Source organism: Seriola lalandi, unplaced genomic scaffold (genome assembly GCF_002814215.2).
Source record: "Seriola lalandi dorsalis isolate HSWRI2012SDOR001 ecotype SW California unplaced genomic scaffold, Sedor1 jcf7180002054425, whole genome shotgun sequence".
Lineage (NCBI taxonomy): Eukaryota > Metazoa > Chordata > Actinopteri > Carangiformes > Carangidae > Seriola > Seriola lalandi.
This window is the reverse complement of record NW_019524978.1, coordinates 270,146-294,617: the sequence shown is the minus strand read 5'-3', so window position 1 is coordinate 294,617 and position 24,472 is coordinate 270,146. Positions and strand designations below refer to the sequence as shown.

At 41.0% G+C, this 24,472-nt stretch overlaps 1 protein-coding gene across 1 annotated transcript; it reads right to left on the bottom strand.

The window, feature by feature from the left end:
• Positions 1-1,088: 1,088 nt before the first annotated feature.
• On the bottom strand, positions 1,089-24,249 carry LOC111658030 (uncharacterized). Its single transcript, XM_023410401.2, has 11 exons — positions 24,098-24,249; positions 22,913-23,075; positions 22,647-22,718; positions 22,469-22,545; positions 21,731-21,831; positions 20,082-20,198; positions 18,069-18,143; positions 4,930-5,068; positions 2,250-2,332; positions 2,025-2,121; positions 1,089-1,914 (listed from the first exon to the last, which is right to left on the bottom strand). Exons 1-11 carry the CDS (start codon positions 24,155-24,157, stop codon positions 1,747-1,749), a joined length of 1,152 nt encoding a protein of 383 aa, XP_023266169.1. The 5' UTR covers positions 24,158-24,249; the 3' UTR covers positions 1,089-1,746.
• Positions 24,250-24,472: the final 223 nt, after the last annotated feature.

Below are 24,472 nucleotides of genomic sequence, written 5' to 3'. Positions count from 1 at the left end.
TTTTAACCCTTTTTTCTCCTTTGTTTTGGTACACTGTTGTGTCTGGAATAGTGCATCACGCAGTGCTAAACGCTGCTTGTGGACAATCAAGAGAAGCTTCTTCTTTCATCGTTTTAACACTTAAAAATGCAAAACCATTGGTTAAAAAAGAAAAAGAAAAAGAAAAATGAATCAAGAATAATATTGGTGCCACTTTCACATTAATTTATTTTACAATCAGTATTAATAGGAGTAGTGATCTTAATTTAAATTCAAAATGAAATTTATATCAGAGTTGTTTGTAATGTTATTGTATAGTCATTCTTGTGTAGCACACATATTGTTTACACTGTAATGTAGGCTCAATGAAACAATAGACAATACAAAAATGAGATGCATTTTAGACACAAAAATAGCTACTGAGGCACTTGTGTATTCTTATTTGCTGTACCAGTTTCTGTATATGCCCAAAATGTCACTTGCAGATTGCTACTAATGACTTGTTAGCCTTAAAAAATCACCATTTGGGTGTGATAACCAGGCACAACCCTGCATCTCACATTTTGGCATATACACATGGCTTTGCATACATATGTGGCTGTTTGTCCCTGTCTCTTTTCTTCAACTCAGATGTGGATGTTTTCATGAGGATGGCGGCATTCTTGTATAGTACTCGTATTTCTGTTATGATACTTTGGTCTCCCTTTTTGCAATTTGCTCTCAATGCAATACTTTGTAAATGGGGGAACATTACTGAAAGCAGTATTATGAAATGGGGACTGTGCATATAATTATTTGTAACCCCATAGGGAAAAAAAGAAGTTGTACAAGAATTAAGTTTATTGCTGATGAACAAGATGGGTGGGAGGTCAGTGGGGATACTGATGTAAAATGATCATTCCAATGTCCTGATTATGGGAGAAAATGTTTCTTAAAACGTTGTTGCTATGCATGTATATGGATGGAATTAAATTCCAGATCTGTTGGAAATTTTTATTTTGATGTGGTGTCATAATTAAACTTAAATCCTCAGGATAAACCAATGCTGTCTGGGCTTTCTTTCACAGTGCTGCATATATCCATAAATAAACAGCTCGTGTTTGCCACAGTTAAAAGTAGACACAAAGGTAAATAAAGATTTATTTACAAAAACGCAAAATTAGGTTTGTCAGCCAGACTCATCCATCTGCAATGTAGAAAATTAATCAGATCAACATAAATCCAAAAATAGAGCTCTACGTCTGATTGTGATGTAACTCAATTATATGCAAGTAACAAATGACTGTAGCTGATGCAGCAGACACACAGGAACTCAGTGTACCTTTGCCTGCGGCTATAACATGGCAGAATATTAAGACAGAAATGGATGAGATAAAAAAAAAAAAAAGTATCAGGTTGAGCAGTGACATGTGTGGCCTTTTACAGTGATAAGCAGTAATGTATTAATTTTTGGCACCGGCCAATCAGGTAAAGAGACTGAAATAACAACTTGAAAGATAAGATTTTCTGAATCGAAGACAGCAAATATTTCATCACACTGAATACCCTCCAGTTACCTTCAATTAAAAAGCTTCCAATGAAGCGGAGCTGCGCAAAAACCTGCTCTCAAATTGACTCCTTGATGAACCTTAGCAGCCGTGTAGACAATCTCTGCAGATCGCTGCAGGGAAAGGTAAAAAGATAACTTGCATATTTTATTGAATATTTAAAATATATTCAACTGTTATTCTGTCCAGGTCCGGGGTACGGTTACATTTTGGCCATGGGTCACTCGCTCTGCTGTTTGGCTTGTCGCTGGTTGACTAGCCTCCTCAGGTGCTGGCTGATGGCAGATGGCTTCTTGTAGATCATTCGCCGGTCTGCTCCTTTTATGTGAATGTGATTGGCTGATGGGTAGGATTCCTCCAGGAACTTCTTTTGAAGCTTCGCTACCATCTGGTGTGGGGAGAAGATGATTTACTATGGGCTTTCCACAACAGTTATTACAGTATTGTTTAGTCACTGTACAGGACTTTGAGTCGCACAGCTAGAGGAAACACTCTCACCTGGTTCAGGTGTGGTGGTATCTGCTCGTCAAAGGAATCTCCAGTGATCACACTCACTGACACCCTGCTGGAGAGGGGCTTAAACTTTGTGATGTCCCTTTAAAAACAACAAAAAAATGTAAATATGCATTTTATGTAATATTTCAATGTTCATTCTGACATGACAACAGCAAAACTGTTCATAAAAAACCATGAAAAAATGCTTTCTATGTATGTTTTTCATACCTTACTTGAGCTGCACTTTCATTCAGAAAGTAATGCTCATCCACCGCACTGCTTTGGTGGGCAGGGTTACTGAGCAGGTATTTCTGTAAGGGACAGAGACGCAGAAAATGAATCTAAAATGAATGAATGAATTTGTTTTTACTGTGTGTGTCACACACCCGAAGGCTTACAAGACACAAGGCGAGACAAAACAAAAAGAAAGCAGGCCAATACACGGTGCTGAAGACGCGTAAATGTGCTGATGGTGAGCTATGTCAAACGTCTTATATGTACACGGTTTGTTAAGTGTTTCTTCTGACCATTTCTCTGTATAATTTTTAAATAGCAGAGACTTGAAGTAGCTCACACTACAAGGCAACTTAGTCCTAAATATATACTGTCAACCACATGTAGAGAGTAATTCAAAACACTGTTATTTGAGAGATCTGAGAGTTATTTGAGTATTTCTAATACAAAATTTGCTCAGTAAGTCTACTGGCAGGCAGGTTAATGAATCCATTCTTCAGTCACAGCAGGTCAGCCTTTTACCTAACTTCACACAGCTCCCATCACCACATACTGACAGTTTATGCACACCCAAAAAAACACTGCTTAACTGCTGTCATAGATGTGTTTTGCTCTTGATCACTCGTTGTTTGTCTGCAACCTCAGATCGCTGTAGCATCATCCAAAATCATACAGACACACTGTTTTAACAGTTGGGTATGATTACTGTGACCAAGATCTTTACAAGCTTTAACCTGACTTAGCACAGAACTGCTAACATCTTCCAATGCAAAGAAAGATATAAGTCTCTAACCTCTTAAATCGATCCCAAAATTTACATTTCCGTGACGACTTGAAAAAAAAAATGGAAAAAAATGAACTGCAGCTACAGCAAGACAATTTGAATGCAGTGAAGTCAGTGTCCGGCTCATTCAATGAAGAAGCTCCAGGCAGAAACACATCACAATATCACATCTGAAATCTCAGTCTTGGTTCTCTGATTCTGCAGCTCGGGGCGGGGAAAGTTCACCACGCTACCAGAATAGATGTGAATTCTCAAACTGAGCAGATTTCCCCTTTAACTGTATCTATCACCCACATGTGATGAAACCAAATAGCTTCGGTGCCGTTAACATAGCAGCAAACAATTCTGCTCCAGTTCAATTAAGCAGTGGTTACAGAACATGCCCTTGAGAAATGGACTGCATGCTCTATTGAGTTCGGCTCATGTGTGTGTGCGTGTGTGTGTGTGTGTGTGTGTGTGTGTGTGTGTGTGTGTGTGTCTGTGTGTGTGTGCGTGCGTGTGTGTGTGTGTGTGCGTGCGTGCGTGCATGCATGTACGTTATAACCTTCACTAGCCTGTCTACAAAACCTTTCTCTGTCCTTGGAGAATTCAAGCACAATGATGTCCTTATCTCCTTGGCAACAACTGTAATACTTGAAAAGCTGAAATAGGTCCCTCATCACTACTGCCATCAAATCGTGGGTGGCTGGCAGCAGAGAACAAGGCGTCTTAACGAACTGCTCGCATTCATCTAACGCAAGCAGGCATCATCGTATCACACAGACAGCTGCGGGAAAAACATTTAATGCTGAATGGATGTTAGAAATGTCACGGAGCGTTCACAGAGGGCCACTAAAGCGTAAGTTGTTTCTCTGAACAAAAATAAAATAAGAGGAACCGAAGTAGGACTGTATGGTTTTAAATGGCTCCAAAATTACTTTCCCTGCAATTATCTCTTGGTCCTTTTCCCTACATGAACGTTCCAACACTTAAACAAGGTGTCAGTCCATCAAGAGCACTTCCCCATGTTACAAAACATATTGGCTGTTGTTCATCACCAGAATCCATTACTCCCTCTTCTGCCTGGGATGTTTTCCACTGCAAGTAAAAAAAAATGACTACAGGCCTTTAAGACAGGCAGAAGTGTATGTTGTTGTTTTTGTTGTTTTTTTTTTTTTTTTTAAAGATTCACAGCAGATCTGAGCAGCGAAAAATATAAACCCTCCCCTGTAGAAAAAAAAAAACTCATCTGCAATACACAGCAAAAAGCTTGTAGCTTATATTAACAGCCATTCCCTCACAAACTGTATAACCTGTCAGAAGGCTGAGTTTTACAATATAGAAGGCATCGAAAGATACAGTGCAGTTGCGGCGTCATGTCAGCTCCAGGAATGGGTTCAATTTTCATTTATTTAAAAATGATGTCTGGTGTCATATCATGGCAAATTCACAGAGTCTCTGACCATATGAAGACAAACGCTCCTGCAATCACCATCCGCTCATATCTCTGCTGAGGAGGAAGCGTGATTATTCTTGCACTAGCACCATCCTGTGGTTGTAGAGGAAAAATGGGAGATGTGCATTGAAATGTACTTTCCCTCCATATTTCTAATTATTTTTTTAAAGAAAATCAGCAGAGGAACGGAGCCAAAAGTCTTGTCTTCAGACTATATAAATTTAAACACCTGAGGTATGATAGCAGCTTTTACTGATAACGTTTATCTCCAAATCACCTCTGAATAATTCTTCACCTGCTGTGTCACGTTCAGCACGACAAAACATAAACATAAATGATTTCCGCAGCTTTTTTCTTTCTTTCTTTTTTAAAGAATCAATCTCACAACCTTCATTGTAATCTCTGTGTGTGTGCGTGTGTGTGCGTGTGTGTGTGTGTGTGTGCATTAGCCTGACCTGGCGTTGGACCACCTCCTCTGAGACGTTTTCGCCTTTGATAGTCGGTTCAATCACCCCCAGGATAATCAGCATGCGGTTCAGCCCTGTAGCTGCTGAAAACTGTCTGGCCTGGAATGACGGCAACAGCTTACCATACCTGAACACACACACACACACACACACACACACACACACACATACACACAGACACACACACATATATACACCCATAAAACTTTAGCAGGGGACAAACTTAAATTTAACCCTCTGAACTTCTGTTTTTAAAGTTGCATCGCTTCACATTTTGACCCTGTGGCAGAACAAGCTAAAAGCAACACTGACATATTATGGCGTTAGCCGTTCAAACAAATAATTTTTTATTTACAAATCCAGCTGGCATGGAGATTACATTAATTAGTAAGCATTCATTTGGAGTCAAGTTTCTGTCAACCTGATGAGTTTAAGTACAACATCAACTCTCCTATTAGCTCTATTGTTTGTCTTAATGAGCTCCTCAAGGAGAATATTTAGCTCTTTAGCTAAATGCCTCATGTTCACCATCTAGTCACTGGCTTTGTTTGTCTGTAGCACAACAACTAACTACTTACAGTCAGTGCATCAGAGCTTTCTGACTGAAAACAGACACCACAGCTGAAGAGTGGTTGACCTTAAATCCAAAACAGTTTGAAGATGTTAAAAGGACCAAAGAGGGAAACTGCAGAATGGGATGATCATTTTCTGTAGGTTCACCAGTACCAGCGACCCCTTTCAACTCACACCAGTCATTTTATCAACTGTTACCCGACAATAAAATCAAATCGCTGTCATTGGTTTCCCAACAGTCAAACATCATGTTAGTCTTCATTTTTGCTGCGTAACAACATGCTAAAGTTCAGAATGATGCCAATCCAGCAAGAGTGATTTTATGATTACAATAGTGATTCGAGCAGAGTCATACATGATATTTGCCTTCCTCAAGTCTTTTTCAACCCAGAATCTCAAACTTTCTCTTCAACAACATTTGCCTGGGGAATGAGAAATACTCTTTTTTGGCAGACGAAAGACGAGGAGCTGTGGGATTTTGTAACTCAGGAGGCCCAATCGGTCTCGGCTCACTGGTGCTCTGAATTGGCTGGTCTCAGCCTGTGGAGCCCAATCAATAGTGCCGCGTGCCTGCTGCCGCCATCGCCGTGCCGCGAAGCCTGCCCCTACATGCAGCCAACACACTGTAGATCAGCCCCTCTGCACCAGGAGACGCTCATCCCTGCTTTAGTCTTACTCCTGATCTGGGCCAGACTAATAACACCGTGTCCCTGTGTCCCATCACTTCCTCTCTGCTATATTCAACACGACAGTAAATTACAGTGCCTGATCAATAACTAGGCATCACCTCTTTATATGCTATAGCTCTACTAACGTAAGCTTAATGGGGAGGCAACTAATGCTTATCTTCAATAGTGATTATTTGGTTGATTATTTTACTAAATAAGTGATTAACAGTCTATAAAATGTCAGACAATAATGAAAAAGGCCCATAATTCCACAGTGCAACAGTACAAAACCCCTGAATAATCCATTTACAATTATATCAAAAAAGAAAACAGGGGAATTCTCACATTTAAGAAGCCTGTTTGGCATTCTTTTAAAATCATGGTAGGGCTCTATTGACGTCAATGTCAGCCTGTTGTTTCATCCACTGCTCTGGTACAAAATACCTCAATATACCTCCTCTGTTGCCCAGGGGATAAAACCTACTGACTCTGGTGATCCCTTGACTTTACTTATAGCACCACCATCAGTTTGACATTTGTGCTTTCCATTGAAATGTCCATTTAGTTAAATTTGGTGATTTCATCTAATATTTTAGTTTGTCCAGTACTTGGGTTTATGACCAAATACCTGCAAAACCAACAGCATTCCCATCAGCCTCAGCTGTACTTAGTATTTAAAAGTTGTTGGCACAACATAGCACAATATGCTTAACCCACATAGTGAACGTGGTGAACATTACTTGCTCAACATCAGCATGTTTCCATTGCTCTTTTCCATTTTTCCATGCTTATGTTAGCATTTAGCTCAGGGCATTTAGCTTCTGTTTAAGCAGTAAAACGGACTAATACTGTACATGAGCTGAGCAGTACTATAATCCAAACCAGCAGCATTTGCCAGTATAAACTGTCTTTTACAACAGGTAGGCTTCAACAGCGCCGCTTCACTGCCATTGTATTGCTCGTATCAAAGCTACATCATAAACATGCACTTTTCATGTGTAAAATAACCCATTTCACCCGTTGTTGTTGTCATCGTGTGTCGCCGCCCAAAGAACTGTAGCTTAAGAAATATCAAGCTCTGCTCCCGTAAAGCATGGCAGCACTGATTGGTCAGATAAAGCTGATAGAAACAGCAGAGAGTGCTTGTTCGGCTGCAACAAATGGCTGTGTAAGATAACTTATCTGCCATATTCACGGTACAAGAAACAGTCCCTACAGGTCAATAATGGATATAGGCAGAGGTGGGGAAAGAAACAAGCCGACTGCTCTAATTTTCAGTCTTCAGCAGACAGAGGAAACTTTTCAAATCAGACCTCCAGAGAGTGACATTTTGACATTTTCATCTTCCTTGCCACAGTTTTCCCCTGAAGTCATTCTGGCACCACAATTTAGAACTGACTCTTTGACCTGGCTCTTGAGGGACTTCTCAGTCTCTGCACATTTTCCACCTGTCACCCTTTCCTTACCCCTTGATTCCAAAAATAAAGGGGAAAAAAAACTCTCCGTATCAGCCACCCCCCCTTCCCCAAGTTTGAATCTGGTCAAATCATTCCTGGGTCTGGCATTGAACATTATTTCAAGGATTCTCCAGCCACCTGTCCTATTCCCTCCTCTTTTTTCCATTTTTAATTCTGCCCCGGAGTGAGGATTATGCGAAGCAAGGCATGCGTGTCAAAGGGAAATTTAGTGGGTAAAGACAGCCAAGATTGGCGGGATGAATTAAACAGATAACGGGAGGAGACGAAGTGGGGGAACCATGTAGAGCAAAACGCCTCACCGATGTTGGTCATTTCAGAGGGGCTCTTTTTTTTTTTCTCCCCACAGGAGCGAGGAGGCAATATCTAAATTAATAAAGTGATGAAATGAGTTTGTGCCGTGGACTTTCTGCTGTTTGACTTTCCCATCTGGATTAGTGCAGGCTGAATGGACGCTCTGTTACTTTTGTTACAACTGCGCAATTCACTGTCGGAATTTGGCCCTGTAGTGATAAGGCTCCCCTCCTCCTCCTCATTACCATCTCATTTCATATGCAGGGCCTCTGTTACCTGAGAGCCTGCTCACACACAAAACACGAACTATTACACGAGCTTCTGCCAACTATTACAATGAGCAGAGAACATTTAAACATGGACTATTACACGAGGCTCAACTAACTATTACGCCAAAGGAACATTCTTTTTTTTTAAACTGCAAAGACTTTCAGACTATTACAAAAATGAGGGCATATGGACGTGGACAGGTGCATGATGAGGCCTCTGACTCTCATGCAGGCAGGACATCAGGATTCATCACAGCTAAAAGTCTAACTAAATGGTTATTCAACAAAATTATAATCATAACCAACTATAGTAAAACACACTCTTGGGACTCTTTATTAAACATATTAGCAAGGTGATTGTATTATATTATTGTGCTTTGATCTGCCAGGATTTCAGTTTTCTGCCCTTCATCTTGGTCCTGGTTCCATGGACCCACAATCTACTTGTGCACATTTCAGTCATCGTACAGATTGACATGCGCATGTGCACTCTCCCTGTGAGCTGGTAGTTTGTTTTATTGTGTAATAAAAGAAAAGAAAAACGTAATGAATAAACTGCATTTTAAAAAATAAACTTTTAAGTGTTTACTTTTATTCTATGTAACTGCAGCTTCAAGCCTGACATGACAACAGTAAGACCGGTCACAAGTGAGCATATGTTGTTATTTTTCTGGACCGATGCTGACTGTGTGTTAATGTGGTCATGTTTGCTATCTGTCGTCACAGCCTATCAAATTAACGTGTGCATCTTCTGCAGTGTTCGCTCCAGTCAGCTGTTGCTCTTGTTTATGCGGTGGGGAGGTTTCTGTTTCTGTTTTTAAAGGATGAGACGATCAGGACAAAATGATTTTAAAATGACCACGATGTCCAATCTGAGCAACTGACCAGTCAACACTGCGCTTTAACAGAGTTACTGCATGGAGTAACATGCTTGGAGTAGTTGATGATAATACATCAGTATTTATTGTGCTGATTTGCCACCAGTATGATGCTGTCTTTTCACCTGCAGTGACGGACTACAATGGAGACAAGTCTTTAGAACTCCTCATAATGTCCAATAAACTAAACTACACTAAAGACTTCCTGTCAGCATGAACTGCTATTCACATAGAAGGTGAAGATACTTGTAACACGATTTGGTGCACAGTCACTATTAGGCCTTTTCCACTACACTACTTAACAGAACCTGGACATTCCTAGAACTTGAACCTCTAAGAACATGAGTGTAGGTTCTGCCTTGCTGCTGGGCTTAGCAAAGCAGGACCTTTTTGATATATTTCATTAAAAGGCAACACCTCATCATCATTACCCCGTGCAGCTGTGGGACAGACAGCGATGGAAACAGTGACGCTAATATAGATTTTCATCCATCACATTCACATACGATGACAGGAAAGCCCCCCAGTATTCCATAGAGTTTTTCTGTAGGCTTTATCTATGACAGTAAAAAACACTGTTACAAACAAGATAAAACTAACTCTGACCTTTCAGCCAAAACAATGAATAGTACAGTTATACACTAACGTGCTGTATGGTATCACATTTTGCTCATTTCAAGCACAAAAATGAAACGTCTTACAAGTGAAAAAGAAAATTCAAACAAGTAAAATGAATCATCCTTAAAGTGTGCATTCAAATGGACAACTATTATTGTGTATACACCTTCATCATTGATAGTCTGTTTAAATGTTGGATTTTTATATTGTACTTTTTCCAGTTTTGTAGTTCCCTCCGTGAGGGATCATTAAACTTTCATTGTGTTTTATGTCAACAAGAGGCTGTGAAATGGTTTTTGGAGGCTTAGAACAAATGACTGTATATAAGGATGGAAAACATGATATTAGAGAGAGAAACCAAGAGAAGCCATGACACCTGGATCCGTCCCTGGTGGCTGCTTCAGCATAATTCATAAGCGCCACCCCCTCCATGTTAGCGGATGTGCCGAACTAACAAATCAAAGTGCACTACACAATCATTTTAGGTACTTCTAATCACGCTGATGTCTGATAAGTTTGTTTTTTAATTGCTTATGTGATACTATATAACGTGAGTGTGACGTCATAACAGCTGTGATACTGTGGCTCCACCATCCGATTCACTACTGGGCAGACTGTAGCCCTGGATGACGTCACCAGGATAAGATGGCAGCGCCTGTATCCAGGATATTTTGGGTTCATTTTGGCACAGTGGGAGGAAGTGGAGCTTAGAATATGAAAAGAATGAACCACGGCTGTTCATTGGTATCGCATTGTCATCGCACTCCCAGTTATCATTTGATTATTATCTGATTTAAACTACCCTGATTGTGCTTTATATCTTTACCAGCCTAACTGGACTTAACTGCCACTCTTCTTCACTGTCACTTATTATTTAAAGCACTGAACAAATCTGAGATGGAAACATTGGTCTTGAACTGGGCGAGTGAAGATCAGTAATATTGTAGTTGTTGTTTAGTTCTCACTTTGGATCCTTGCAAGCATAACATTTTTGACTATTTACAGAATAAATTTAAACAGGAAATAAACAGAAATTTCAAAACTGTCCCAATATGGGGAAACTGCAATTCAAAGGTGCAGCACCCAGTATGAACACAAGGTGTCACTCTTGTACCACAGCCCACGTCAGGCTGAGTGCAGCATCCCCTGCCGCCGTAAAGACTTCCTCTCTGCATCAATACTATAGATTACACTGGGGTAAATACACAGGGGCCGTGGCAGCCCTTCTTCATTAGTGGAGCATAACAGCAATAGTTACGCTTACAGTGGTTCTAATTACAATTAATTGGCATTCCTGAATCGTCTGGGAGTCTCTAGATGCAGGAGGGAGAATCTAGGGAAGAGGGGAGGGAGGCAGCTGAGTCAGGGGAGGACTGAGGGTCGAGGGGGACACACTGGGAGCCATTACAGAACCACAGTATGAAGCATAACCAATCACCCTGTTGTCTCTCCACTGTATGTACAGTATGTGGACTCTGTGTTTTATGGTCCAAGTGATGTTTTTTTCAATCACTGAAGATGGATTATAATTGCACAAAATATAATGTAATATATTTTCAATTCAAATTTGCTTCACATGTGCAAAAATTGACACTTATATCACGTAATCTCCATCAACAGTGTCTGCATCTTCTCCTACTGCTTCATTTTATTTCCCGCTGTCCTAACTTTCTCTCTCTTTTATTTCTCCAATCTTCCATCTCCGTCACTCCATCGGCCCATGGCCGGGTGATTGCTGCCAATCTCAGCCAAGGATTCCTGGAGGGGTTTAGAGCAGGGCTTTGCTCCAGTGGGTTATTGAACGCAGCTCACAGTGAAAGCGAATGGGCTCCGAGGGGGAGACTGGATATGTCATCACTGGCTGCTACTGTTTACCAATGAAGGCAGAGGAGACGGAGAGAGCAAGCAAATGCTTGGAGATTACGTAACGCCACTTAAAGTATTAAATTAATGACTAAAACAGCTGAAAATTGAAATGTTTAAATGTTTTAGAAATAGAAAGAGGAGAGGAGAGGAGAGGAGAGGAGAGGAGAGGAGAGGAGAGGAGAGGAGAGGAGAGGAGAGGAGACAAGAGGAGAGGAGAGGAGAGGAGACAAGAGGAGAGGAGAGGAGTATCTGTTATGTCTGTAAATCTCTCCACTAACAAAGTGCTGTGAGGAAGGATAGAAACACTATTCTTGTCTCTGATATTAAACCCCGTCTGGCTTATAAATCAATCCGCATGCAGCAGTTGTGTGACTGTGAATGGTCGTCAGTCAAAGTGACAGTCATACGCTGCCTGTCATACAGAGCAGGTTCCAGGTGAGCCGCAAAACATGTCTATCTGCTACACACTGCAGCAAGCTGTGTGGGTAACTTGAGCGTGTGTGCTCTGCATACATACAGTGCGCGTCATGTGTGTGTCTGTGTGCAGGCCTTGTTGAGCGTGTTAATGACAGGGAGGATGATGAATGGGACAGAAAGTGTCATTTTCATTTTGGGACTCATAACTCAATCAGGCTTCTGTTCAGGCCTGCAGCCGCAGATGTTCGGCCCACATTGAGAGACTCATTACCTCGTACGCTCCCTCAGCAGCCACTTAAATGCATCCTGCGTTCACACACATTGGGAGAGGGCACATCCCTTAGACAGCATACACACATAAAGTATAAGCTAAAATAATCTCACTTGAAATTCTTCAGCTACATACCTAAAGACATACCCTGACTACAGGCTTTGTGTCATCAAGAATCCAAGTATTCAAATTATCGCCAAAGTAAAAAAAAAACTACCGATCACTAAGACTTAAAAAACTAAAGGAAGTGAGATGCAGAGGGAAGGGATGAGGAGACTTTCAAGTGGTGCTCCTGTGAGGACTGAGTTGCACTAAACACAGTAATGGTACATTAAAACGGTCAGTTTGCCAATCAATCAGCATTCATTAAATAGTAAGGACCATCCCATTAGACGAGAGCGTTCCCCACTGTTTCTGCTCTCTGAGCAAATATATTCCCCATGGGGTAAATTAGTTCACGCACAAACTCAGCTGCAGAAAGACAGGAGAGACACACACACACACACACACACGCACACACACACACACACACGCATGAGTGTGTAAATGCGCAACTAAGTTTCTTCTTTTAAATACAAGATGAAAGAATGATGATTTATTAGAAACGTTGATGGTATTAGTTTAGGAAAAGTCTCTGACCAGTGGTGGTTGTCTAGAGAATCCAGAGAACCTGATTATCATTATACAACAAAGTGGCCAAAAGTACGCAGACATGTGTTTTTCATAGTTTGGGCTTGGTCCTCAATGCTGTTTTTCAATACAGGGATATGTGGTGAAACTCGCACCAAGCTGAGCCACAACCAACTGCAGCCATTCAAGCAGTGCTGGAACGATGCCAATGCTTTACCACAGGGCAGCACGCAATGTAAAGCAAAACTGGTTCGCTGGTCAAATAGCACAGAATGCGTCCACATCTTGTCGTGCAGAACAATCTTTTTGAAGAACAGAAATGTCAACAGACAATTGCAATTCTTACAGCTGCTCCACAATAAAAGCCTCCAGCCGGTTCTCAGAGAAATGTGGGGAATTTTAATGCCTTTTTTTACTTAAGTGACAATAGGGAAAAAAACAGGAAATGTGCGGAGAGTGAGGTAGGGAAAGACATGCAACAAAGGTCCCTGGCAAGGTGTGAATGACAGTTCATGGTTGATGCCTTGCCCCCCCTATGCCACCAGAATGCCCCTGCCCTTAGAAACTTTTAATGTGAAGCAGCAGCAGTACATGTCCAGTGCCTCTGCATCAGCTCCAATCTGCCTGAATGTGATCAGTAAACAGGCCAATACCTTAATGTACTAGCAGGCCTGTAGGAATAAAACTAAAATTAACACCACACAGATTCAGTTGAGCTTCCTCTGTTGTCACCACCACACCCTCACACATGCTGGGCCCTTCATTTGATTGGCAGAGACCATCCCGGGGTGGCCGTGGTCCGCCCTGGTACCAAGTGGGACCGTAACAACATATCTCAGCACGACTGTCCCCTGGTACAGAGAGGGAGTGGAGACGTGTTCATAGCCTCCTGCAGGTCAGCACAACTTAAACAGACTAACAAAGCCCACTGAAACACAGCTATAGTTCCCATTAGGGGAAACCTTGATGTCACACTTTGCCACAACAGTTCAGGGAAGTCCCTTTCCTATTTCAATATGACAACGCCCCCCATGCATAAGGCCAGGGCCATCATGTAGAGGATATTGTGGGCTGCACTGAAGTGATGTAGAGCTTCCTCTGCTTGTACTGCTGAAACAAAGAGTGACAGCACAGAGTGACTCAAACCACTGGCTCTCATCCTGAATGCAATTTGTTCAGACGTACGCTGGGGCTTCTCCTAATCTGTGATGCTAGACCCACTGCTTGGTTTTTCATCAGGCAGCATTATCTATGCCTGTAAGGAAATGAGACACATGCTGCCATGCTTGCAGAGGAAAATCCCAAATAAGAAAGTTGACCCCTTACAGCAACTACACACAAGTAAATGCCTACACACACAAACTCTCCCTCACACACACACACACATACACACACACACACAAGCATGTCATTCTCAGGAGATGATGGCAAATCATTTTGTAGGATGTAACAGAACTAATTTTGGGAGCGAGCCTCTGTTAATGAGCAGGTCTTTGATGTGTAAATCCTCCAGTCCCAGTGCAAAGCTGATACAGTCTCCTCACAATCCTGCTCAGGTGCAGCCCTGCTCCCTACTGCATTACTTATCTTGTGTACCAAATACTGTAAGACCTCCGACAGCTAATAAACCCGTATCTAACAGCGCGAAATACACACCTATGTGCAATCTACCTCAACAAAAAGAAATATATATATATATCAGTACAAAAAGAAGGCAAGCATGCCGAAGAATGGCACTAAGATGCTGGGATGCTGTGATTCACGGTGTTGCGCTGCATCTCTTATATCTTCATACCGTACACCCCACTCCTGTTTCTATTTTTACCCCTCCATGGAAATCAGACACCAATGATCAAATTGTTTTTTTATGGAGTAAATGTAAGTCTCTGGTTCATTTCATTTCTCCATTGGTTCTCCACAGAGTAATTGGATTGTAGCTGCACTGTCATGTACTCAGTGAAATGAATGCCTATTAATCAGAGGATAATTGGACACATACCCCTGATAAATGGTGCTGTTCCACTTTGAGTCACGTACAAATTAGGCCATTTTCAGGGATCCATTTCTTATCTAACTTGACTCATGCTTATGTAAGCTGCGAGCTACAATTGGTGGATGGACTGCAGATGCACTAAGTCATGGAGTCATGCCTAAAAATGAGATAACTTGATTTTACCACATCATTTTCCTGTTATATCAGAGAACATATTAACTCCTTGGTGGCGATTCTAAATCACCACAAAATGAAATACTTTTGAGCTAGTAGAACTAGCTCACTGGCTTTGATTGAACTCTACTATGACAGCGGCTTACGATAGAAAAAAGCAGGAACATATAGTATTTGAGGGGTTCTACACTCCTTTGTTAGGCCCATTTAAGTTTAGTTTGCACATGAATGATATGAAATTTATTTAATTTGCAGATGATGCTAATGTAATTTGTTGTGGGACAAATTCAAAATAACTTTTGGATAGTGTGAAACATCCAGAGTTTTAATTCTGTTGGTTTGATTTTAACTAATTACAGTGGCTGGAGAAAGCATTCAGACCACTTCACATAATGGTGTTTTTAAATGGAGATTGCCCATCAATTTTCACTCATTAACCCCTAATGACAAAGTGAAAACATGTTACTGTAAACTTATTTTTTTTAAAAAAGGGAAAAAACAGAAAGAAAAAAATCTCTCATTATAAAAGTGCTCAGACCCTTAATGCAGTAGAAGCCCCTTTGGCAGCAATTACAGCTTCAAGTCTTCCTAGGTAAATCTCTATAGGCTTTGCACACCAGGATTTGGGCAGTTTATCCCGTTCTTCCTGCAGATCCTCTTAACTCCATGAGATTCTGAACTGCCACCCTCAGGTCTCTCCACAGATGTTCTACGGAGTCAAAGTCTGGGCTTTGGCTGGGAAACTCAAGACTTGTCATCAGGGAAACTCAAGTCAGTTCATCAGGTGAACTGTTGCCCTAGTTTCAGGTTGCATTCATCAATCAATCCAGTCTACCACAGGTTGACTCAAATCAAGTTCCTGAAAGATCGGAAGGATAATTAAAACAAACAGGATGCACCTGACCATAATTTAGAGTGCAACAGATAAAAGTCTGAATACTTAAGTAAACTAGAATGGCAATCAGTAGAGCGCATACCTCCAACCAAGGCCAAACAATCCTACACGTCTAACTAGCTTTCACAGATCCACACCAAAATGTAATGGGTTCTTCCCCGGTTCCAACCCTCCACCGAGTTCTGTGCAAATTGGTTCAGTACTTTTTGCGTAATCCTGCTGACAAAGAAAGACACAAACCAACTAGAAGGGCGCTCAAAGAGGGCACAGCTCCGCCAAGGCCAATGTCTAACAACATACACCAGACTTCAGATGGGAAAAAATTCATAGTAAATGATCTGCCCCAAAACTCTCTCCGGGTCCATGCCCCATCCCTCCACCGAGTATGGTCCAAATCAGTTCAGTGCTTTTTACATAAACCGGCTGACAAATAAACAGGTACGGGCGAAAACTTCATTACCTCCTTGGCAGAGGTATGACAGATTTCAATTTTTTTTTTATAAATTAACTTAACTTTCAAAAAAATGTTTTCACTTTGTCATTATGTATTACTGAGTGTAGATTAACAAGCACAAATGGCAATTTTATCATTTACAATTAAATCTACGACATAATAAAGTGAAGGGAAGGGGTCTGAATACTTTCTGAAGCCACACTGTATTAAAACTCTACAATTCATGGACTTGGTAGATTTAAACAAATAAATCATTCAATAAGGTCAAAAACAAATTCCTAAATGTATGTCTGTGAGGCTGCACTTAGGAAGCGCAGTACTGTGAGCTAAATGCTAAATGCTAATATCGGCGTGTTAATATGTTCACAATGACAATACTAGAATTGCACACAATATTGAGGAAAAGTGTTAAAATAATTCTTGGATTTGCCCCTTTAACCGGATTTGTACTTAAATTTAATGGGTTCTTCCCTGGCCCCTGCCCCGTCCCTTTACCAAGTTTGGTGCAAATTGGTTTAGTATTTTGTGCGTAATCCTGCTGACAAATAAACAAACACAGACGAAAACATAACCTCCATCATAACTGCTGATGTTAAAGTATAATCTTATTTACTGCACTGGATTATTGAGGGTAATTGTCATTTTTGGCTTTCTGAGTGTTTTTTATTCATTCTTTTGTCCAAAATTGTTTGTGTAATTATTTACAGCAAATGACAGATACTGCTGTTTTGCAAGAGGAATATCTATTGTGTTTTAAGCGGGAAAAAAACTTTTTCATCTGCTTCATAACCAACAAAAAACACACCACAGAGATTTGTTAATGATGTAGCCGTCACCGCTCAGCTGTCAGCTACAACTAAGAGCTTAGCGTGGTTTTTCTCAATTACATAACTGTTTAATTATTGTCTCTTCTGCGGGGGAAATACCTTTTAATGATGACACGACATGCTTTACTTGTAAACAGTCTGAGGTAGTGTTATGTAACTGACACTTCTACCAACATTCCTCCTCCACTCTCTGGGTTATCATTAATAACAACCTTCCCCTCTGTATGATAATTAATGCATAATGAGATATATGCTGTGACAATGACTATCACTTGACATATATCTCGCCTGGAGGATTAAAGCGGTGTTGTAACACTTTCTGTCAGTCAGTCCCAACAACCGCCACAACCCTCGCCTTCCCCTCATCTGCTTCATGTTAAGAGTGTGATCAGCTACGGCTAATGAGTTTCTTAGGCCTCCAATTAATCAAGCTAATGAGCCCCACCCAGCAAAGATAATCAGCTATTCTCACCATAAAAGCCCATAAGGGAAAAGTTTGAAACATTCTCGCATCTGTTCCTCCCTTCTCCTCATCCTAATCCTCTTTTTTTTTTCTTGATACATTTCCTTATTTCTTCTCCTCTTCCCTGCCTCTGGCTGTTTATCTGCTCCTCTCCGCCCTTCAGAGCTCTTTATCGTCCTCCTCACTCATTTCCTTGCTCCTCTCTTCCAGTCGAGTTTTTCACATCCCTCCTTAGTGTTTGCTTCTTTAACATCTTTCCATCTTCTCTCTTCTTTCCTTTCATCCTCTGCCACCCCCCCCCCCTTCCTTTTTTACCCCCACCTCTGTCCTTCCTCCGCCCCTGAATCCTGCTGTACACTCACCAGTACTCGTTCCACTGGTCATCTTCAAACACGTCCTCTGGGATGGGATCAATCAGCACCAGGTCAGACACTTGCCTGAGGACAATGAGAGGACACACACAAATACACTCAGATGAGGTAAGACTCATTGACTACCCCTTGTCCACTTTAACCTCTCGGCCCGGGCCTTAATGAGCGGGAGATGGATGGCGTCATCCCGTCTGTCTTCCTGTAGATTTGTCTCTCCTCTGTCCCCACAGACAGTTAACCACATGTACATCAGATCCAGGGGCAATATTTCCATTTGGAAAGGTGTCATCCACTCACCGCTACTTAATTCTCTCCCCTAACAGCAGCAACATCGCGCCTGATTAAATACTAAATCTTTCATTCCTGGTACAGCCTACTTGTCACATTAATCACTGCGTTGTCTCTGCGATGGCTGAGTTATGAGGGATGATGGGAATGGACCCTGGAATATATTTTGTTAAGTGTGAGTTTGAGAGTCACTTCATTCCATATGCTACAAAGCTATTTTAAATGTAGTCATCTTCAGATTTTATCAAAGATTTCTCAGACCTTGTAAGGAGTCTGGTTCAATGTGTATTCAGACCTCCAATTTTGTCAAAATATATAAAACTACACATAATTAAGTCACACTGTTGCAGTGGTTGACACACTGAGGTTTATTCAGTCACTGTTTTTAAAAATTTTTGTCTTCAGCAGGAACCACTGAGCTTGAGGCTGAGAGCCACGGACAGGGTAGGGAGGTCAGAAAGTATTGAGAGACAATAACACATTGTTGGTTTTGATCCTCTCATGGGACTTGTCAACAGTAATAAAAATATATGCCAGCTTCTTCTAACTTTACTTTTAGTCAGTCTGTTTTTTGTTTTTTTAATTTGGTGAAGTGAGACAAAGACACAGAAAGTGATAACATAGCATGACAACATAACATGACATGACATAACATAACAGCATTATGGCATACAATAGGACAAAACAACAGCCACCTCTTTGTTATTGTTATAGACTCATATTTTGACATATTGAGGGGGAGAGATAAAGAGAGAGAGAAAAGAAGAAGTGAAAAAAAAACACACAAACAGTACCAGTCAAAAGCCTGTACCTCCCCATTCAAGTGAATGATAAAAAAAACAAAAAAAACAACATATACATATATATATCATCCCGACTGGGTGTTAGGTATTATATAATATGAGGTGTTAGGTGCATTCTTCATTAAAGCTGAATCTCAACAAATGGACATAAACTATTTATTTAGAAATATTTGTTCCATGCCTCAGATTGTCTGTAGTGTGTATGTATGTCGGCTGTCACCGATGTTATGTTGTTGTTGTTGTTGTTGTTGTTGTTGTGTTATCTCACCAGTCTGTCCTTGCACGCTTCTTGTCTTGTGGCCATGCTTCTCGTTTCAATATTCTCCTGCATGCTTATAAATGATTGCAGTCTTTTTGGATGAACTAATGCATCATAGTTGTATGAAGAGTGAATTATTATCAATAAGACGTTTTATAGTTGGAATTTTGCATAAATCTGCCTCCAAATTAGATCATACACTGAATTCATTTCACTTTTTTATTAAACTGGAATAAGAGAAAGTTATTACTGAACTTTTTATAAGGCTTGGCAGGGGGGGCTCGTAAGAGACAGATGAAAAAAAACTGGTGAGAGGGTGATATGCAGACCAAGATATGCAGGCTTTAAGTCCCTAGCATGGGTCAAGCTCCAAAAACACAGTCTCCTACATTTCCCATAATGCAACTAATACTATCTTTTAGTTCAACCCTCTTTACCTGATAAATACCCCTGTCTGTAATTCTATGGCTCTAGTTTTTAAGACAGACTTTCTGTTAAAAATTCATGGGTCTAAACCCAAGCCAAGACAACCCTGATGACATCATCAGCGTCATCTCCCTCAAACCTGACAAAGCTCCTCTTAGGCCACAACAGTTCACAACGAGCAAAATCGGTTGAATTCCCCTTTATTCATTTCCGTTGTACAATACTTACACGTCATGAATGTGGCTGTAGAACCGGCCGTTGAGCGCGCCCAGCTCGGAGCCCACCAGGATGAAGGGCGGGGCTAACCCAGCAGCCTGCAGGAGTCGGTGCAGATCATCCACCATCCTGGAAGACAACAACACTCATCTGTCTGTGCACAAAAACCAGGACACTGTGCAAACTGGGCCAGGAGGTTTATTTATTCAGCTAGGTGGGATTAGGACTCCCAACATGAAAGATGAATACGACAGGCCATCATTAATCTCCTCAATCTGTGGTCTGCTCGTTAACAGATTTATTAAGAACCCACTGAAGAGTCATTATAGAGTTGCAAAAATGACCTAAAAACAAAGGAGGAAAGATAAAAAAAGAAGTTTTCTATCCTAAAATTACAATGAAGAATGTGAACAACTTCTCAAACTTAAAGTAAGGAATATTTTCAGTTCTCTATTTAAACAAACAGTACTGGGGGGGGGGGCTGCTGGCTCCTCTCCATCGCAAAACACCACAGGACAAACAATCACCAGCAAACTTATACCATCGGAGGGAGCTTCATCATTACATGAGATGCAGCAGCTCCTCTCCGAGAGCCATCTGTCGTCCTGGGTTTGTTGTGCTAATAAATCAAAACTGTGGTGCCACGCTGAAAAGAACAGATTTCACGAGACTTAAGGGTAGGCAGTCATCAAACTCCTTGAGATATTGAATTCTGGGAAATTGATTGCTTGCATCTCAAATGGGTGCTTTCTGGGCCAGATGCCAAGGTAAACTAGACTGCTGACTGTCAGCGAGCCACACCTGCTCATCCCTCCCCTGATTTAAGGTTACCATGTCAAAGGCAGGAAGATTACGGCCCAATCCCACAGCAGTGTGATGCAGGGCGGGGCAGGGCAGGGCAGGGGTGTGCTCAGCAGAGAAAGACAATACATAAGGTGTCCATGTACACAAGTCTTTGCCGGCTGAAACATTCATGAAAAATCGCTGGTTCCAGCTTCTCAAATGTGTTTCTGAGCATGTGCAGCTTTTTCTCTATTCTAGATCTTCTTAAACTAAATATCTTTGGGTTACAGATTGTTGGTCAGAGAAAAAAAAGACGGGGCATTTTTAACTATTTTCTGACATTTTTGACTCGACAATGGACACACATGCAAGCACACAGGAGACACCATCCTTGGCCTGAGGGATGTGATCTGCTGCTTCTCCTCCTACACACAACCCTGGCACAGTCTCTGACCGTTTTCCCTCCTATAGCCTTAAGCTACAGTGTCCTGGAACTGACACAAGCCGTACAGTGGGTCACCATAGAAACAGAGGATGTGCCATTAGTGCAGGCCTGTTCCACATGAAGAATGCTCCCACAAACAGCACTTATCAGATCCTGACAATTCACCTGCACCGCACTCCACAGTCCTGTACATTTGGTCCTTATCTCGTTTAAAATTTCCACAAACTGATTTTACAAATTCAGCAAGAACAAATAAAGAGGCCACTCACTCATTTAAAAACCAGTTCATAGCAATGAAAGAGCTGATGTAAAACTGACGCTGGCAGTATGTTTACAATGTAGACTTTGTGTATCGTGACTGAAGAAAGTGTTATCCTACATTTCATGTGTCACAAGGACTCAGGAAGGCTGCCAATTACAGTAGTGTTCTCACCGTCCAGTTGTTGACATCCCCCAAACTCTCTCAGTTCCTGTGGTTTCATTCTGCATCAGCCGCTTGCTGAAGCCCAGTCCCATTCTGTCATAGGTGCAAACCTGGGCAGTGTGACAAACAGGGACAGCAATGGTCTAAAAGGTTTTTTAAATAACACTGTGTTCTACATGCACACGGACCCTGCCCCTCCCTATCCTGCACAGGCATATTAAATGCATGATGGTTGCGTAACACTGAAAAAAAAAAAGATACATATGCAGGTGTAGACAGAGCAAGTTTGTTTTGGTAACTGCAGTTGTGATGCAGTCGTTCAGATAGATCTAGGTCTTTCCCCAACAAGCCAGTGACCTCATTTGGGTCATATTTCAGACAAACAACATGGGGCAGGCTGTCAGCCCCGACTTTCTGCTGTGCTGAGTCCTTGTTGAGCAGAGACGATGTGGCAAAGCCACGGCAAGGTCTGTCCTTATATGGCCCTGACAACAAATACAATGGCTGCATTATTAGTAGTGGATTCAACCAGAAAGTTTCCCGTAGAGGATTTTATTTTCAAAGGCAAACCAATAGCAGCAACTCACTCTCAGTGCGTCTTAGGAATGTGATTCATCTGAGATATTTATTTCAGTTCTGTTGAGCAAATTTATTTCAACAGAAGACCAAAAAAGCAAAATATTTTGGTAAATACTTTTAAAATACAGACATTCAACACAATTCACAGTAAGTGTGTCATTTCCCCACCTTTGTTAGTGTGGCCACACTTTCTTGGACATGAAACCAAATATCTGAGGACATTCCAGTCGGTGCATCCAGTACGACTAAACAAGAAAACAACTGGTTAGGCTGAGCTCAGTGGAAAAGACACAAATAAGCCACATGAAAACTGTTCATGGCAGATTCAAAGAAAATGTTTTCTTACCAACTGGTTTTCCTTTTCCTTTACACAAAAGATGCATCTTTTGACCCAAAGTAACATCAACAACCTGGCCATCTGAACATAAGAGGGAAAAGAAAAGAGACAAAGACTTCACTGAATATTTTTCTCATCGGGCTTGAAGAGCTCCACAAACCTGCTGACAAACCCCCAGCAGAGGGGGTGTTTAATTAACATACTGAGTAAATATATGAAAACCTAAAACCTAAACTTAAAGAAGCAATGACTTTGTTAGACTTAGAAAAGCAAACCTTTGGGCAACAGCATCTGTCCTTCTCTCTGAAGCGATGCATAGTTGAGGAATGGAGGGATGATGATGATTAAAAGTAAACACTTCCCAATGTTTATGAGCACAGAACCATAAGACACTCTGCCTTTAGCTCCAGCCTGGCTGTGAAGTCTCTGATCTGGATCCTGGTTTAAGTAGAAAAAAAAAAAGTGATGTTAATTCACACATTAACCTCATTTCAGCATCTTAGAGTTGAAAATATGTGATACTGTATATCATCTACATTTCACATACACCATGCAAGCGTTTTAAGGACTTTAGATATTGAGATTCCTATTCGACTTGCAATACCATCAACAAGGCGTCTGATCAGTCCCAAAATCATTCTGCAGCATGACAACAACCCCAGACACACAGCCAGAGTCATACAGAAGTGTACCTAGTGTACCTAGAACTAGTGATGTTTTAAAGGCAAAGGGTAACAACACCACATATTGATTTGATTTAGGTTTTTTATGCTTACTGCACTTTGCATGAGGTTAAATGATAAATAAAAACTATTCTCCTACTGGTTTGGAAAGCAACCTCACTTTGCTTTTAGTGCCTAAAACTTTTGCACAGTACTGATCCATGTATACCTTTATCAAGCTGAACATTTGTGTTATCGTTTCATAGTTTTCATTTGTAACTCCATGCCCTTCAATAATACTCGATTATTATCAAAACCCACGAAAGTTAATCATCAGGGTTAACCATCGTGTATTGTAGTAGAAGATATGACCCTCTCAAATAGGCAACAACAAATTATGCTATTATTATGAGAAGTGTTGTTATGTTACTGTGCTGGAATTATGCCGAATTAAAGAACTGAAGCTAATGATTTGTTAGAGTAGTGAAATATGACAAGGCTTAAAGTGGATAAGCTTTGAATAAGTAACAAGTAATTAAACTTGCTCTTCTTAAAGGGAATTTGGCTCCTCTTCTCTCTGTACAAAATTGAGAGACGCTGGCTGACACTGTTCACTTCTCCACACAACGTCAGTGTTGTAAGATCAGTATGAGAGCAGGAACAGCAGACATACATTGGTGATTTGAACAAAGACAGTTTAACAGGTTAGCTTTTGAAGTCAGTCAGCTGAAGCTAGCTAACAGAGCTGTCACATGTAGGCTAGTTATTAGCAGCTGGAAAGTGTCATCGTTGAATTACCTTTTTATCAGCATTAACAGGTTCATTGCTTGATGCTTGAGCTTCTGTTCTCCGACGCATTTTGAAATAAAGTAAATATCAAGTGCTATAATACTACATGCATTAACTGCACAGAATGAATTGAATGAACTGAATAGTAGCAACTTCCTGGTGGAGGTACAGAAGCCGACAGGGGGCAAACCTAACCATACGCGTACGTGGTGTGTGTACTTTCTCATTTGTCTTTTCATCGTAATTATTTATCATAAATAAAATAAAGAAAAGTAAAAATCCACGGTTGCATTAATTTCATAACTCATTGTTTAATTAGTGTGTGCCACTGAAGTCTGAAATGTCACTTGCAAAACACATAATGTTACGTTATAATGCCAAAAC